General features: G+C 37.7%; 1 protein-coding gene across 5 annotated transcripts in view; it reads left to right on the top strand.

The window, feature by feature from the left end:
- TLE1 (TLE family member 1, transcriptional corepressor) overlaps window positions 1-1,003 on the top strand; it is a 75,157-nt gene extending 74,154 nt beyond the window's left edge. For all 5 annotated transcript variants that reach the window (XM_049794543.1, XM_049794547.1, XM_049794544.1 and 2 more), the window contains one exon: window positions 90-1,003. In XM_049794543.1, the coding sequence (XP_049650500.1) occupies window positions 90-197 (108 nt within the window). In that variant the 3' untranslated portion in view covers window positions 198-1,003. The remainder of the gene's footprint in view (window positions 1-89) is intronic.
- Window positions 1,004-17,244: the final 16,241 nt, after the last annotated feature.

The raw sequence follows: 17,244 nt of genomic DNA on the forward strand, positions 1-17,244 counted from the left end.
CCCAAAATGGGATGCTGAGATGAGGGTAACAGAATTATTTTTTTATTTTTTTTTTTAAATGATGTAATATATTTCTATTTTTCTTCTAGTCCAAAGAATCTTCGTCAGTGCTTAGCTGTGACATCTCTGTGGATGATAAGTACATAGTCACTGGCTCTGGAGACAAAAAGGCTACAGTCTATGAAGTTATCTACTGAGAAATATGATGGGGATATAACTTTTAGAAGTTGAACTGGGCCAAAATTGTTCTTAATTGTAGAAGTAGAAAGGTTTTGCCTTTTAGAAAGGAACAAAAGTATTGAGGTTCCAGACCTTGCCATGAAACTACTCCGATTTTTCAAAATAGAAGGCAACATCCAGCAACTAAATACTGGCTACGTGGACCAAATGGAACACAGAGGCAAGATGGACAGATGTAGCCTAGGTTTTTGATACAGTTTTTAAAAGCCAAGTCTACTGAAGAAAGTTGGAGCCTTTTATTTTTTTCTTTCTTTGTGACCTCATGCAAATTGTTCTCATTGCCTGAATATGGGGGATAAATACCTTTCTGTTCCTTGCAGTTCAAGTTGCATTCTGTCCTGTGTAGAGCAGTGGTGTCTCAGATGAACTTGTTTCCTGGTTTTGCATCTTGTGATATGTTTTTTGTATTTTTGTTGAAGGTCAAACATTTGTATAAATTGTAAATATATTTAGTTTATTACAGTAAAGGCTTTAGTACCAACAACCAGTCTTCCCCCCCGTCCCCTCCCTGCCTGCCCTGCTTATTTAAAATTAAAAACCTTTTGGGGATATAAGTACCTTTTTAGAAGCAAAAGCAAACACTATGTATAGTTTGAAAATGGTGTCTTATTCTTTATAACTCTTCTAGATTCCTTTATCATACTTCAGAGTAGTTGTTTTGACATATTAGGGTATCAAGTCCAGTAGATACTGTCTTGTGCTACAGAAAACTTAAAAGGCAATTTTGTACTAATTATAGTGTAAATATAAAAATTGAACATTTCATGAAGTTGTGCAGTTTATTTTAAGTTTATTCTGATGTCCCATATATATGTTCTTTGGCAGATACAGTAATATGTGCCTGATTATAACTCATTTGGTCATTTCTCTAGAAGAAGAGGTGATTTCCCTCTTATTTCTCCCCCAGCTGAACAGAACTCATGCAAGACTACATTTCAACTAAATACATCAGAGCCCTTATTCATTAACTGAGGATGTCTGTGATTAAAAAAAGCTAGATAAGTTGCATCCTTCATATTTTACAGAGAAGTGGTAGTTAGTGACCATTTCCTTTTTAATGTCTTGTCTATACTTAGATGCTCAGGTAAATTTAATTAAATTACCAAAAGTGTGAGTTTTACAGGGGATCACTTAAACCATGTCAAATACTTGCAGAGCTGCAAGTGAAGTGAATTAACCTAAACTAAGTTAAACTCACTTCTTAATTTCTTGTGAGAATATTGACAAAGGAATATTTTTATTTTTAACTAATCCACTGTACAAATTAATTAGAATTAATTTTCCTGAGTGTCCCATGTTACGCAGGCCTATAGGCTCTATGTATTCATACTGAGCTATCTTCAAGTCCTTTCCACTGTTGCATTAGTGTTTTACATCTGTGAAGAGCCATGCAAAGCAGCCAGTTACCAAAGCTATGCATCTTCAAATCAAGTTTTCTTGGTATACTCAAGAGAAATGGATGAGGAGAGAATGTGTACATTTTATTCTAACTATGTTTTTTCAGATTAATGAGTTCTTACCACTGTGTGCTGGACAAACCTAGCTATTGCACCAGTGAGGGCCATACATTTCCTGCATTCTGTAATTTAATTAGAATTTCTGTTGCTAATGGAGAGTACAGATGAACAGAAGGATATCTGAACAAATAATTCAGATTACACAAACTGGCAGACAGGTTAAGACTCATCTTTGAAGAGCTGCTTTCTCATTTTGCTAGCATTTGACAATGACCTATATCCCTGCTCTTTCAAAGACACATAACTAGGAAGAAACAAGTTTGACTGACAGGTGCATTGACTGGAAAGCGAACTTCTCATCTGAGGGCAAATTTTCTCTCAATTTCCAGTCTGAAGAGACATCAGTTTTCTTGTCAATTTACATGACCATTCTACTGAGACCATTTTGTAGTATCTAGAATTGTAATAGCCTTAATACCTTAACTTTGCATTTGGAATGTAAAATGTTAACCATTCAGGATAATCTGGTCTCCTGGACATTTAAAATTAGTGTTCTATCCATATGTATCAATATCTTTTTCTATTGCTGTGTTGTGAATATCCATTTGTATGAAAATGACAGACCAGTTTAGGTGGTGGTCATGTTCTTTCACACATAGTAAGGCAAAAAGAATCATCAGGCTTTTCAAAGAAATAATTCTATTTCCTACATTGAAATACTGTGAAGTGCTATGCCATTTTAAAAAGGGAAAGTTTAAAAATAGAGTAGGTACTAGGTTACTTGATTTTTATGCTGACCCTGTGTTCATATTGAAGTTTTTTCAAATGTCTGACTCTGTCAATGATCATTGACTTTGTTTAGCAGCTCTGGCAAATTTGCTATAGTTAGGAACATTTGGCTTTCTTCCAAATTACTATCACCTTGGCTTTTACTTTATAGGTGTTCTTTTACCTTTCTTAAAAGTTGATATTAGAGGAACTAAGAATGCAAGCATTCCAACACATTTGTGTAACTTAAAAATATATACACATGTATATAATGGATTCTGCTATAAGTTGCAGCATAGGGGTTGTTAGTAAGACCACATTCTTGGCAATCAGGAGGTTCAAAATCCTAGTGTCAAGAAAATAATGAAATACCTTGTCTTTTCTTGTTAGCGTCTAGAATGCACAATGAGTCAGAGCAGTTATGGAATTGGACATTATTTATGAATGTGAATGAATTTAGTCATATTTGTACCATATGCTTCTCGGTTGTAATGAAGAAATTACTTCTTTTTTTCCCCAATCAGATCTACTTTAAGACTTGGGTTTGAAAAACTTGGGGAGGCATCATACAATAGTCCTCTCAATTTTTTTTTTGTTTGTTTCAGGTTTCACTTTTATAGTTTTTGAAACTTTTTTCATTTGTCAAACAGTAAAGCCTATTCCACCAGCAGATGTAATTTTTAATGAAAAAATACATTTGGTGAAATCTTGGCATGTCTGTCTACACTATTACCAACAAGATTTAAAACTTATAGAGCTTAAAACTTCTGTAAGTTCTTATAGCCCTGTTTAAATTAGTGGGTGGAAATAATTGCATATTGAACAAAGAAACAGACCAACCCAGACCAGCAGTAACAGAAACGGCACTGGGAAAAACACATGGAAAAAGAGGTACAGCACTACCTATGGTGTAGGTAATGAATATTTTTTTATTGTCAATTTAATTACAATCTTGAAAGGTTCCTTTGATTAGCCCCTTTCTGGGACAGTGTTTGCTGGGTGGCCCTCAGTATTCAGAGAAGTCTGAATGCCACTCTGGCAAACACTAGTGCCAGATAGAAGCAGGGAGTCCTTACAAATGACATATTGGATGTCACTGCAAACAATAACTGATGAAGAGGAGATTTGTGGTAATATCAATTCAAGTGAACAAAATCCTTTGCCAGCTCTAATATGTATATTTTGTATATGTGCACTAGGCATAACCTTTTATAAATCAATTGTGCAGAAAATCATTATATTATTCCACACAATGCATTTGTCAGTGTGTCAGAGTACCTCTTTTTGATTATAGTTCCAAGCAAAGATGGCTCGCCACGTCAACCCACAAGCGGCTGGTCCTTGAGAGAGAATTTTCATCCACATTAAGTCTTTTAAATTTGTTTGGCATTTCAAAAGCTTTTGTTCCTTTAAAGGGAAGAGGGAGCACCAAATGAATATAAAGTTCATAGACTGGTAAAATAGTAGTGTTGTTTTTTAATACAAGCATCAAAGTAGAATCTATCATCTAGTCACATACTTTTCTGTATAAATGATTGACCATAATTTTTTCTGTCACATCTTTGCATTGGTGATGCAGGTAGAATTTTCAGAAGTGTTAACTTGAGTAACTTAAACCCAGATGGACAAATAGATTTATTATTTTTTTTGGTGGTGGTGGTTTTTTGTTGTTTATTTGTTGTTGTTGTTGTTGTTTGGGGGGTTTTTTGGTGGAAAGATTGCTCCACTTATGAGCCTGTGGGATCATGTAATCTAGTTAGAGTAGTCCTTTATATTTTCTATTATGTTGGTGCAATTTTGAGTCGATGGGGAATTTCCACCATTCTAGTGATTAAGAAAGGTGGATTTTAATGTTTTCAAGCTAAGAAAGAGTACTGAATTCAGGTTTCGCACTACTGATAAAGTGTTTACCCCTTAAGCCACTTCACTGGAGAAGCTGGACTGGCTCCAACTGTGCTGTCTCTTTGAAGGATTTTTTTTTTTCCTACCACAAGCACATAGAAAGAATGTGAGAATGTAGGTCTATACAAGACTTAAGTCATGGTGTCTTGCCAGAGAGAGGTCTTTTATTACAAAATGGGAAAGATGAAGCAGCTTAGAGTAGGACCTGATGAACACCAGAATGAAAGAAAGAGTTCCTGGTAGGGAATACATGGAGGGACGATGGAGAATGGGGACATAGACACACACACATTTTACTGGTATTGTAAAATGTAATTACAAAATTCACCTAGAATGAGATTTCAGTATGCAATTTCACTGACTTCTATTTCTCCATGAAGTTGTTCAGATGTTTCTGCATAGTAATTCAAGGACACCTGAGCTGTGTGTTGGAACTGGAAGTAGGCATTTCTTTGACATCCATAAGCAGTCATCTAATCCTAAGAGGAATGAGAGTTAAATCACAGCCAGTTCTCAACATTTCCTATTGCCTAATATTTTTATAGCTCAAGATCAGCTTTCCAGCAATTGATAATCCCTTTTTTCAGCACATGCTCCCAGATGTCCCATTGCAGCTTAAGTGCTTAGTGCAGCGTGGTAGATTTTGCTAGGGAAACCAGACATGTAGGAACTGGGTGCTTTAAAAATCTGCCCTGTGGGTCTAGCTTACTGACATTTCTGAGAAGTTCACTTGGAATTTCTGTTCAACTATATGGGAGAGCTCAAACAGTCGCTTAAATGTTTTCTAAACCAGAAAAAACTGTGCTCTGAACACCCTTTAAGCACATGGGGATTTTTTTTTGCTTTTTTTGTGTTGATTTATTTAATTTTATTCTTCTTACTTAACTTTAAAATATCTATAAATTGAATACAGTAAGAAAACATGAAGGGAAATAAGAAGAATGAATAATTGTTTTCAGAGGGCAGAATGTTCTTAAAGATGCTATATCTCAAAACAAAAGAACCTACTGCTTCTATGATACATTAATTCTTGAGAGAGCTGGATTTGTGTTTCCTTGGAGCTAAAGTGCTATTCTCAGAAAACTGAATACCAAAAAATTGGTGGTGTGGGGACCAATATTAGCTATCATTTTAAAATCTGAGCAGAGTTTTGTGGGTTTTTCTTCCCCCATATTCCTTATTGCCAAGTCCACAGTTCATTCCTAGAAGCTGAACAACAGGCTGTGCCCTTTCTGGCTCATGCATTAGTAAGAATTTTGTTGTTAGCAAGTCTGTTCGTGATAGGTAGACTACAGGAAAATCTGATTGAATCTTTTAGTGGATAGCTGCATAGATGATATCAGTCAGTGTATATTGTAATAATTTCCCTTACTAAAGCAAGCACCCAGAGATAAGATAGCATCATTGTTCCATACTCATACTTTTATTGTTTGTAGAATTGCTGGTCAGTGTAGTTGACTCACCATAGAAAAATTCTGTGGTGGCTTCTGAGGTAAAACTTAAATTTTGAGATATTTCCTAAAATTTTACATGTGATTTTGCCCACAGTAAGTTTATGTTGATTCACAGAAGAGATGCTGCAAGGAGCACTAGACAGTTGCTATTGCGTAGAGCTTGGCATTGCCTTTGCTATGTTCACAGTACAAAGGTATAGTATCTCCTGAACTTTGTTTCTATCTCTGTTTCCTGCCAAGAATGAGTTAGAGGCAAAGATAACGCATAGTTTGGAGATTAAGTAATCAGACATACTATTATCCCTTTTGTATACTCAGTCATTAGCATAGAAAATGGAGATGATAGCTTGTAACTGCACATAATAAAAGCTGGTTTTCCTTCAAGGACTGATTTTTAATGGCAGTTTAAAAAAAATTAACAAGCAGAATGAAGGGGTCATAAATGGAAATTAACCCATAGCATTGGGAAACTTAGAAATCACTTGTTACTTTCCTGGTAGTGAGCCTAATTTGTTTAAAATAAAATCCATCTGTTCATTTTGCAGTCTTTGTCGCACTTCCTTACAGCAATCCACAGTGGATTACCCCTTTACTTTAAAGATTGGCTGCAATTACGATAAACTGAATAACTCTTATTTTGTGGTTTGCTGTAGCAAGATACTTTGGGGAGCAATGAAGCTTCCCTTTATTCTTAAAAAATAATCAGCTATTGTTATTTTTTGCAGTTGGACCTGAGTATTTTCTTAATTAGGTTTCAAGTAAATATACAATCTGATGGCTTTGCAAATTCAAAATATTTTTGAATGTTTATGAATCAGCCAAACACTGCTGTTAAGTATGTAAATGACCTTAATGTCAGTTTGGTATTTGCTTAGCATGCCATGCATGCAGCAAAACTTTGGAGTGATTCAACTTTTCTGGCCGTGTTAAATATACTTCCTGGGATAAGTTACTTTTTAATACAGGGACCAGTTTACTACTGTGCTCCCCTGTGTTTCCTCCTGAATATGTATTAGTCCTCTAGAGATGTTTTAATGCATTATACATACATAATGCTTCTACCTTTCTCTGTCTTTCTGATTGTTAATTATGTGAGATGTGTAATTCTGGCAGCAGTTGAGTGAATATTCTCTAATCTATGATATAATTGAGTTTTTGAATGTGTACTTCAAGAAGTTTATAGACTTGTATAGAGAAATCATTAATTTTCATTTGTTAAACTGAAGATTCTAAAATCCTGATACTCTTTTGTGTTTTTATCAGTGAATCTGTTTAAGGAAGTACTTCTGGGTTTTGAGTGGTTTTCATAGGTTTTTTTGTTTATGTAGACACTCTTCTTCGTTGAGTGCAAGTTATTGACCTGGTACTCTATTTATAATTCTGCCTGGTTCTTCAGTATTTTATCTAGCTGTAACTTATTAAAAACCACAAATATGAAATGGGGATATTAATGACAAGTGGTTTAAATGTGAGAGTTTCAAAATGCATGTTAGAATATTTCAACACTTTGTTCACTGTAATTTTACATTTTTTTATTACTTAAGTAATTAAAAAAAAATCCTTAGGGTTGAATTATAGTAAAATTTTATACATCTCAGTACTAATTTTGTCTCTCAGTGGACAGCAATAATTTAGATGGGATTGTTTTTACTCTACCTAATTTATTCTTAATGGGGGGGAAATATTAACCTTGCAAATTTTGCTAATTATAATAATTTCATTAATATTGTTGGTTGTTTTTAATGATCTCCATGCCTTCAGAAACTTGTTCTTCTATATTTTGAAGAAAAACATACAGATATACAGGGTTCTGTAATAGAATGTGTTTACAGTATTTATCCCCTGGGTTTGCTGTGATAGTAAGGGGAAGTACAGTGACAGATATAACTTGCAATAGTTGCTAGTGTTATGTGCCTTTGAATAATTTTCTTTAATTCATTATTTTTTTTATATATTAGGTGATGGTTAGCAGCTTTAAATCAGTTTCATTTCTATTCAAGTGGATATGGTGATACATTCTTAGAGCTTTACTAGTTTTACTAACTTTAAATAATTTTAAATCTGTAAGGTAAATGGGTATATGGATGGTTTTGAACTGATGGTAGATTGTTCAGTTTAACTTTTTACATTTCATGCACTGCTAGAGTAGAGGGAGAACTTACTGGTCATAGCTGGCTTTTTTTTTTTATGCTTTTGTTTTGTACTATATATGATCAGTGGGACTTTCTTACCATGATAGGTGTGCTCACTGTAGTGACTTTTTTAAATGTTCCCATAGTTTGCACTGTGTGATTCATTTGAATTTAGCTTACAAATCAGTCCCTTTCTGTAGGCATCTGCTTTGTACCTTGACAAGTATGAAAATAATCAAAAATATCACTGTTCTTGACAGTGAGACTGTATATTTCTGTTTCTGAGTGTGAATAGCATTTAGCAAGGCTTTTCTAGTTAAAAAGCAGTTAAACTAGTAATCATACGTGATCTGTGTTTAACTGTCATTTGTAGAAAAAGTGCTACAAAGTGATATGTGGAGATAAATTCAGAAGGAAAAGAATACGAAATTCAGATAGCAGCTTGAATGATTTGCCGTTAGCATGGGGCCCAATAACACTACAAAGCTATAAACTCTGTCTTTCTAGATTGCCCAGTTAGGTGGCAGAGATGCAATTTGTCTTTTCTGATGCCGCCTGCTGCTTGCTAGCTCCATCTCCTGTCACAGCCTATTAGCTCCCCAAGAAAATTGGTGGGAAATTGCCTGCAGATTGTAGGAAATTGCATCTCCAGGCCCTGGAAAAAATGTAGGATAGCACAACACTGATCCTCCCAGAGCAGCTATTAATACAGCAAAAGCTGACCTTTGGCATGGTGTGAAACGACTTTGCTATTTGCTGAATAAAGACTGTATTATATGTGGTTGAAGGAGGGTACAAATTATTATCCTAGCTATGCCTGTAGCCAGCCTGCTCCAGGAAGCTTAAGCATTAGTGATAGGTTTTGCTGCCCCCCACCTCCTTCCTATTGGAAGATGGGAGATAAGATTTTGGAGCCTTATCCAGAAATTTCATTGTACAGATGGGCAAAAGCCACCATGTATTTAAATGATATTAGCACATATGAAATTCAAAGGTTTAGCGACAAAACTGAAAGGCAATTTATGAAGCTAAGCTCCAAAAAAAAATTGATAATTGCCTCTGCTTGGTCTAGCCTTCATCAGAGTAGGAACAACTTTTTGGCTATTTTGTTCTATGTGTACATCCACAATAAACATTTGATTTTGGAGCAGTTACAGTGAAATGGAGCTGATTTATACTGTAACTGCTGAGTGTAAAAGTCATGGGCCACACATTAGTTCTGATAGATTTTAGCATTAAATTCCTTTCCGCTAGGAAACTCATCTTTGTTGTGTTTAAACAAACTCTCATGTGTTCTTTATGGTGTGATATGCAATGAGTTTCATCCTCTGTCATTTCTTCTAGAGCTAACTTTCTAATCTTGTACTTTACCTCAGTTTTATAGGGCCTTTCAATAAAAAAGTCGACTTTTCCGTGAATCCTGAGAGAGGGGATATGTAGAATTAGTTTGCAACAGAAAAAAATAAATGCCAACATTTTCTTTGAGCTTGCAATGGTACTTAGTTGGTTCAGAGCCTCCTGAGGAAGATGTGTGTGTGAATCAGAATGATGTATTGATCGGAAGTGAGTGTGGGAAAGCCAGCATCAAGGAAAAAAGTAATTTTGCAATCAAGAGCATTGCTGTTTTCAAACTCAGCTGAGATCTGCTGGTAACTGGCGGCTGCCCAGGGATCTGAGTGAAATCAATATGTTAATTTCCTATTGTATTAGTGTCCACTGACGTAAATGAGCTGACAAGGCTTACTAACACTCACATAACTGATTAGAGAAAATTAGTGGCCTGCCTTATGGAGCTGAGGCAGAGGAGCTGAGCGTAGGGCAGCATGACAAAACAGGTACTACTCATAGTTCAAAGCACAGCTGAAGGGGATCAAGAGCACTTCATGTTACAGGGCTCTCTGGGCCCCTGTTTTGAATTCTTATGATCATGCATGCACACGTGTGTCAATCTAAAATGGTAATTTGTTGAGGCATTGTCTTTCTAAATTAGTTATAGCACATTTTATGGAAGTTATGCAGTTTAGTGCTTTGTGTCTTTTCTTGTAAAACACAAATACAGGAACAGAAAAGCTATGGTGCTTGAGCCTTTATTCTGTATTTACAATAGCTGTTCATCTTCCAAGGTATTACATACTAATTGCATTCTCAAAATAAACCTTGCCATTTAGTAACAAACATGGTTTTTTTTGTATAGTGCAATACCTATATTGGAATAAGCAAAGAACATTTTGAGGACACATAAAATCTGCCCCATTTTGAGGACACAGAAAATCTGCCCTGGCTAATCACTGAATTTGCCTTCTCTTGTAACAACCAAACTAACTAAACTGAGTGATGTAGTATCCAGGAATTCATTTCTTCTTGCTGATGGGACAATGAACACTGTTACCTGCATGCCTGCTCTGGCTTTAATGAGGCCAAGCCCATTATTCTACACAGAGCAAGGAGGTAACAAATCATTCTTGTACAAAAAGCAGATGCTTCTTGTCATAAGTTGCAAGGTGTTGCTTTGTTATGGAAAGAACAAAAATTCAGACTGTGCTGTGAGGGATTTGGAGTGCATCAAATGGTGCTCTGGGTAGCTGGATGGTTTAAGGAGAGGGTTGGTGGAGAAAAAAAACGACTCAGACAAACCAGTTCTCAGCCAACACTTATTGACTGGAAAAGATGTGCAAGCCGTAAGTAGCACCCTTCATCCTGTAACAGCTTATGAGCTCCAGCAAAAGACAGGACACTAAACTGTGCTTGCTTTCTTTTTCTGTAATTGGTTCAAAAAGAGTTTGTTGTGAATCTAAGCTCTGGTCAGTCTAAGTTTGGTCAGGACATGTTTTTCATATTCCATAAACACAGCCAATAACACATCAGAAAAACAAAATCTGAGCTCTTTAATCAGCCTGACTTAATTTTATCTTTTTTTAATGATGCCTTCCTGCGTAACACTTCTTACTTGCCACACTAGGAAAATGCAGCTTTTTTTGCCCATCTTTGTTCAAATTTCTAACATTCCAAATGTCATAAAATGGTTCTAATTTACTTCAGTATCCTGTTAAAAATCAAATGTTTTGCTGGTGTCATTTTTCCTAGCCCCAGCAAAAATTTTTTAACTATGAATAGTTCATTGTACCCAGAATCATATTCATGGTCGTTCAAGGAAACAATTCACAATTTTTTTCAAGTTCTCCATCAATGGCTTCCACTGGGTGTTTAATTTTTATGAAATAGCTCACCTGAGAATTCCTGGGCTCTACCAAAATATCCTTTCTCCTGCACCATACCTTTCTGATACTCCAGCTGAGAGTAAACCAACCTAGTCCACACCAGCTGCTCTTAAGAACCCCACACTATGAGACAAAATCCAATAGTGCTTTGTCCAGTTAGTGAAAAAGTTTATTTTTCTATGAAATATCCCAAAGCTTTTCTTCATACTCTAATAAAGATTCAGCTTTCTGCTTATAAAAAGGCACTAAAGCAAGCATATAGCATGACCACAGCCCTTCTTAAGGCTTTCAGTGCTGGAATGGGGTGGGGGGCAGGCTGAAACTGGGGTGAGGGGAGATGAAGAGAAAGCCTCCCTTTTGGCCAGGTTTTTTCTCATTAGCGCTCGGCCATGAGTGGGGAGAGGCCGATGAAGTGCATGGCCTCAAGGGCAGGGCCAGCAAGGGTTTGGAGGGGCCAAGGTGCCATGGTCAACCCCCAGTAATGTTGGGGCTGGACTGGGGGGAGGGAATTGTGAGCAACAGTGTGCACACAAGGTGGTTGGGTATAGTATGGTCTCCAGCTTGCCCGGACAGTCCCAGTGCTGCTTGGGGAAGGGGCTGGGGCTGGGCTGCTGGGCAAGGAGCTGAGGGATAGGGTGCTGAGGGAGGGGGACTGGCATTTGGGGCCTGCTGGAAGAAGGGTCGCCGGGGGAAATTTAGGGGAGGAGAGTGTGAGCAGTGGGAAATTGGGGTCAAAAGATGCAGTATAAATCTCTTGTGGTTGAGGATGAGCTAATGAATTTATGAATAAGTAATTTACAGCCCCATCATTAAGTGTTGTTCAGGGTCTGGGCTTGTCCAAGATGGTCCAGGGGCAAGTGAAGAAAAAGACCTAGAAGAAAGGGGGTTGTGGCGTGGCATCAAGTGTTTGGCTTGTTGTGGCTGCTTCCACTTGTGGGGTGTCCACTAAATTAATGGTGAACTTGTCGTCTCCCTCACCTCCCTGCAGCAAGCTGCCCTGCAGCAGATTTGAAGCACCTGAGGGGAAGGAATTGCACACCTTGGCTCTGCTGCCTCTCTCCAGCCAGGGCGAAGAATTTCTTTATCTTGGGCTTGTTTACTGGAAAGGAAGGTGACTGTGGATTGAATTGGAAAGACTTTTCCATTTACAGAAGAAATGGAGATAATGTTAGAAATAGCACACTTGAGCAGCAATGAAGATGTAACACCAGAAAGGTAAGCCAAGATTTATAGTTGACTGAAGAGATCTGGGTGGAATATTACACTTGGGTTATTGAACCAAATACAGCAAAGCCAGGGCACACTGTTGGTTGTTCTGATTTTTTCTTAGTGCCTTCAGGAAAGAAGGCAGTAGAAGAGCAAATATCCAAGCAAATGTTTATCTGCGTATTTGATAAGTTCCTGAGAATATGGTCTTATCCAACCAGGCGATGGCTAACCACTGTGGTTAAAGAGTAATGTGCTTTTGGCAAGAGATCTCAACATTCTGTTTTGAGCCAGCTTGCTTGGAACTGTTCTAATGAAAATAGGCGGTAGATAGGTACTGTCAGAGGTCCTCCTCTCTGTTCCCAGGAAAATATTGTACTTGTAAGGAATTTCACCTTCCTGTTCAGGAACACAACATCTAGAAAAGATTGAAAATTCCCATTACAAATATGTTGATAATTAACTCTTGATCAGTCATGCTGGAGACTTTGGAACCTGGATATAGGGCAGGAAAAGGATGAGGTATTTGCCCAGGTGAAGCCTCTGCCTTTTGCAGCATGGGCAACTATAATACAATAGCTATAATAACTATAATATAATATAATAACTGTAATAGCTCCTGTTTCAGAACTAATACAGGCCAGTGTCACAAAGTGATGAATGTTGTGTGGCATTTACCTTCAAAAAAATTATAAAATCTTTGGCAATCCTACTGAAAATTCTTTGCTCTCTAATCTTTGCAAACTGGCAAATAACACAGAAAATTGCAGGTATCGTTCAAAATCACTGTTGCTTTTCTAGGGCTGGTACTACAGAAATCCTTAAAAGTGGGGTTTATATTTGTGTGGACTCTGTTAATCTCATATATAGTGACAGAATCGTCTTCTGTCAGGAACAGAATAGTGTTCTGGTGTGTTGCTTTGAAATGTTCCACAATATGTGCTATAGCAAAGTGTCTTCCCCACTACACTACTGCTTTAAAGTCTGAGGCTTATCATAGCAATTTCCCATGCTTTCATCCAAAGCCTGAAAATATGCCTCAAGCAAGACATTCAATCAAAAGTAAAACATTGCCAGTTATTGACTGTCTTTCCAGCTCCTTGGGAGGTAGCTTGCTGCTATGCCAATGTGAAGAAACTCATGTTACAAAAGCAAAATGAAAGAAAACAGAAATTAAACAATAAGAACAGCTTCAGCTCTGAGCAATTGTCTGAGTATCCCACAGCAATCAAGTTTCCCCTTCTAGAAGAACTTTAATTTGATCTTGCTTTCACTGATTTATTTTCTCTTGCAGTTTTGAGCTTTTTAAAGGAAGCATTTCCTTCTTGAATGTCTTTAATCAGAGATGGGGAGGTTTTGAAAGGCCTGCCTAACATTTGTAACTCCTCTATTTTTTTTTTTTCTCCTTGATTTTTGTTTGTCTTGGGATTACACACAAGTAAAATATCCATTTCTCTCTTATCGACTCCTGAGGAACCAGTGTGATGAGTGGGTTGGCTGCTGGACTATTCTGCAAGAATTGGTAAATCAGGACTGACCTCTTTAGATGAAACTAGTTAGAAATGGTATTAAATTCCAATCTGCTGGGCTTTGGCAGCTTAGCAGGCTACAGTGTTTAGTATCTTGTTGTACTGGAAGAAGGAGCTGTTTTGTTATTTCTGTTAGCTTTGCAATGAATGTCATGTTGTGCAATCAATATGTGCTTGATTTCCTGCTGTGGGTGGAGGGAGGTCATCTCATAACTACCAATTCAGGCATCCAGCAGGAAATCTATTGGAAAGAAAAAAAACCAAATCAAACAACCAACTGGAAAAAAGCCTTTCTCTTAGGGTAGTAGACCTACTTGCTCTACCAAGGGGAGCACGACACATGCACATCCACCATAGGTCTCCTCAATTATACATCTTTGCCAACGTTTGCTAAAATCTATTTTTCAGCCACTTCTCTTGTATTTGTTCCATGAAACAACCCCATTTATTTAGTGTAGGCCTCTGGCTTCGTATCTTCCTGTTCTTGCTTCCTTGTCTCTATTCATGACTAACTCAGTAAAACTAAGGAGGAAACATAATCCGTATGTTGATGTTTATCATAAAGGTTTCTGACCTCCTGCTGGCTCCTTTTCCCACAAAGCCAGTTCTTACCAAAGTTACTGATGTAGCTTGGAAAGTCTCGGGCAGTCTGTCTCTCATAGGATCATTGAATAAAATTTAGGTCGGAAGGGGTGTCTGTATGTCTTGCACAACATCTGCTCAGACAGGGCCAGGTTCAAAGTTAAGTTGGGTTGCTTAGGACCTGTCCAGCTGAGTTTTGCATAACTCCAAGAATGGAGATACCACAGGTTTTGTGGACAACACATTTCGGTGCTTAACCATTCTTATTATGACCTTTTTTTTTTTTTTTTTTTATCCAATCAGAATATGGACAGCTGCCTCTTCTACTTTGTCTGTGCAATTCAGAGACCTGTGCACTGTCCTGACAGGCAGACATAGTTTGATGGGGCAGAATGATTTGTGGGCTGTTCTTTCTCCCTAGGACTCTTTGAGAGAAGAGACACAGTCTTCCCCCTCTTCATTGTTCCACTGGTAGTCTTTGCTCAATTTTTATTATGTATTTCTCATCTATTGGGACAAGTAGTAACTTGAATTCACTAATGATGGCAAGGTGTATCATGAGTCGTGGGAGACAAATGGGATGAAGTAGAAGGAGAGAAGATTAGACGGGAATAGGGAAACAGCAGTGAATGTGGTAACCAGCTGTGATGAGAGGAGCTGGAAAAGACAACCTTATGTAGGAAAAAAAGAAATGGTAATTTCAACTCCTCCATGGGTATGACTCAGTCTTGAGTGGGCTGTAAAATCCTGTCATGTTTTTTCCCCCTTCCGTTATGTGAAGAAGGAATTTATACCTTAAAAATACCATTGTGGTTTTGATCCTTAAGAACGGTTAAAGCTCTTCTTTATATAAATCACCCCCTCCCATGCAGTAGCTGAGATGACTTCTCCTTAACTGCAAGCACAGCCCTTGCATGCAGCACTGACTTTATGGAGAAGGACTTATTCTTGGGTGAATAGCAAAAGCACCAGAAAGCTGTTACGTGCTCTTATTGTGCCTGAGTTGTCCTAAAAGCTCTTTGTATAACCCAGACAGTCACAGGAGCATTGTATGCACTGGAATGAGCTTGACTAGTGACAACAGTACAAAACATGGATTCAAAAGGATAGCAATCTTTTCATGACCATCTTCCACTGGGCACACTAGCTGGGGAAGACCTGGTAGTACTCAGCTCTACTGTTGGTGCTGCCTGATACGCACATGTGTCCAGATGCAGTGTGATGGACCAGAGGAGATCCTAAGAGAGCTACTCTCCTCCTACTCCTCATTCAGCTACTTGTAGCTTCAGATATTGAAAAGCTTCACAGTGTTCTTGTCCAAGTAGACACCATGTACCCTACCATGGCATTGAGATACACAGATTATATTCACTAGTTATCAATTGTAAGACAAAGTTCCTGTGAAGCAGAAACACTGTTTTTCCAGTGTAATGACCATAGGTCAAAAACTAAATGTGGATATTGACAGTAAGATAAAAAGTGGTCTACCAGATGAAATGTGGTGCATAATGTGGCTTGTAGACACAGCTGAACAAATTGCTCCAGAAGCTTCAGGGGTCACTGAAGTGTAAACAGAAAGCAACAGTGATCTGTGCTGTGTTCTCAAGACATAATAAATACATTCTTCGTGCTGCTGCTTACCTTCTGCTGAATCAGGTATTTTAAAACACTGTGGGATTCCTTCTCTGGGCAAAACTTTGAGTGTCAACTTCCTGTATTTCAAACAGGATTTCTTTTTGTTGTCCTTTAAATGTTTCATTTAAGTGTGTTGGAAGCTTCAAAATCTTTCTGTAGTACAGTGTAAGGTACTGCTTGTAAAGTTCCTGGTTTTGGCAGCTGTCAAATCCATCTGCCACTTCCAGGAAGGAAAATTAAAGGGGTTTTAGAGAGATGAGCATGATCTGGCTGTAAGTTGTACATAATTTTGTTGAGTTTGGTGAAGAGTAAGTACCTTATGCTGAATGAAGAACTGAGCTACTTCAGTAGCTGCTGAATCTTTTTTTTCCCCCACTCAGCACTTCTTATGTGTTGTCTGAGTACTTTTATTTGTTGGTTTCTGTGTTGTTGTTTGTTAATTCTAATATAAAAAAATATAGCTTTCCTCTTCCTCCTTTCAGCTGAGTAGGGATAAAAACGGGAACATGCATCTGTCTTGAGGAGAGTGAAGAAAGTGTGATGAATTCAAATAAGTTCTTCTGAACTATGCATATTCTGCACTCCTAGGAGCTCATGAATAACAGGTCTTATGGGCAGGTACTAATTTTGTCTTGGTTTTTTTTCTTGGTGTAAAGCACTCATTTTAGACACTAACTGGTCTGATATACTGTCTTTGCTCTCTGTAGATGCTACTTGCCGAGTATATGTTATGGCACGAAGAAAAGAAAGAGCAATAGTAGTGGCTATCTTAAGCAAAAGAAAATACAAAATGAGGCTTTCCTTGACTGTCATTTATCATGATGATTACCATTCGACTTCCCAAGTTTGGAGCAGGTACCAGCAGGCTTTCAAAAGAGCCATGGAGCCTATCACAGGTTACTGCTGTGCCAAATATGATGTTGCTAGACATATACGTGGGACTGAAGGAAGAAAAATACTCAGCAATCTGCTGTAACTTAATCCAGATGGTCAAGTTTATGTTTTCTTTAAAATGCAAACTGTCTCCAGTGAATTCATTAGAACCATATTGTAGCTTTCTTTTCTAGTGTAATTTTAGCAGCTAGGTTGAAAAACCCAGGACTGCCAAACTAATCTCAAGT

Source organism: Accipiter gentilis, chromosome Z (genome assembly GCF_929443795.1).
Source record: "Accipiter gentilis chromosome Z, bAccGen1.1, whole genome shotgun sequence".
Lineage (NCBI taxonomy): Eukaryota > Metazoa > Chordata > Aves > Accipitriformes > Accipitridae > Astur > Astur gentilis.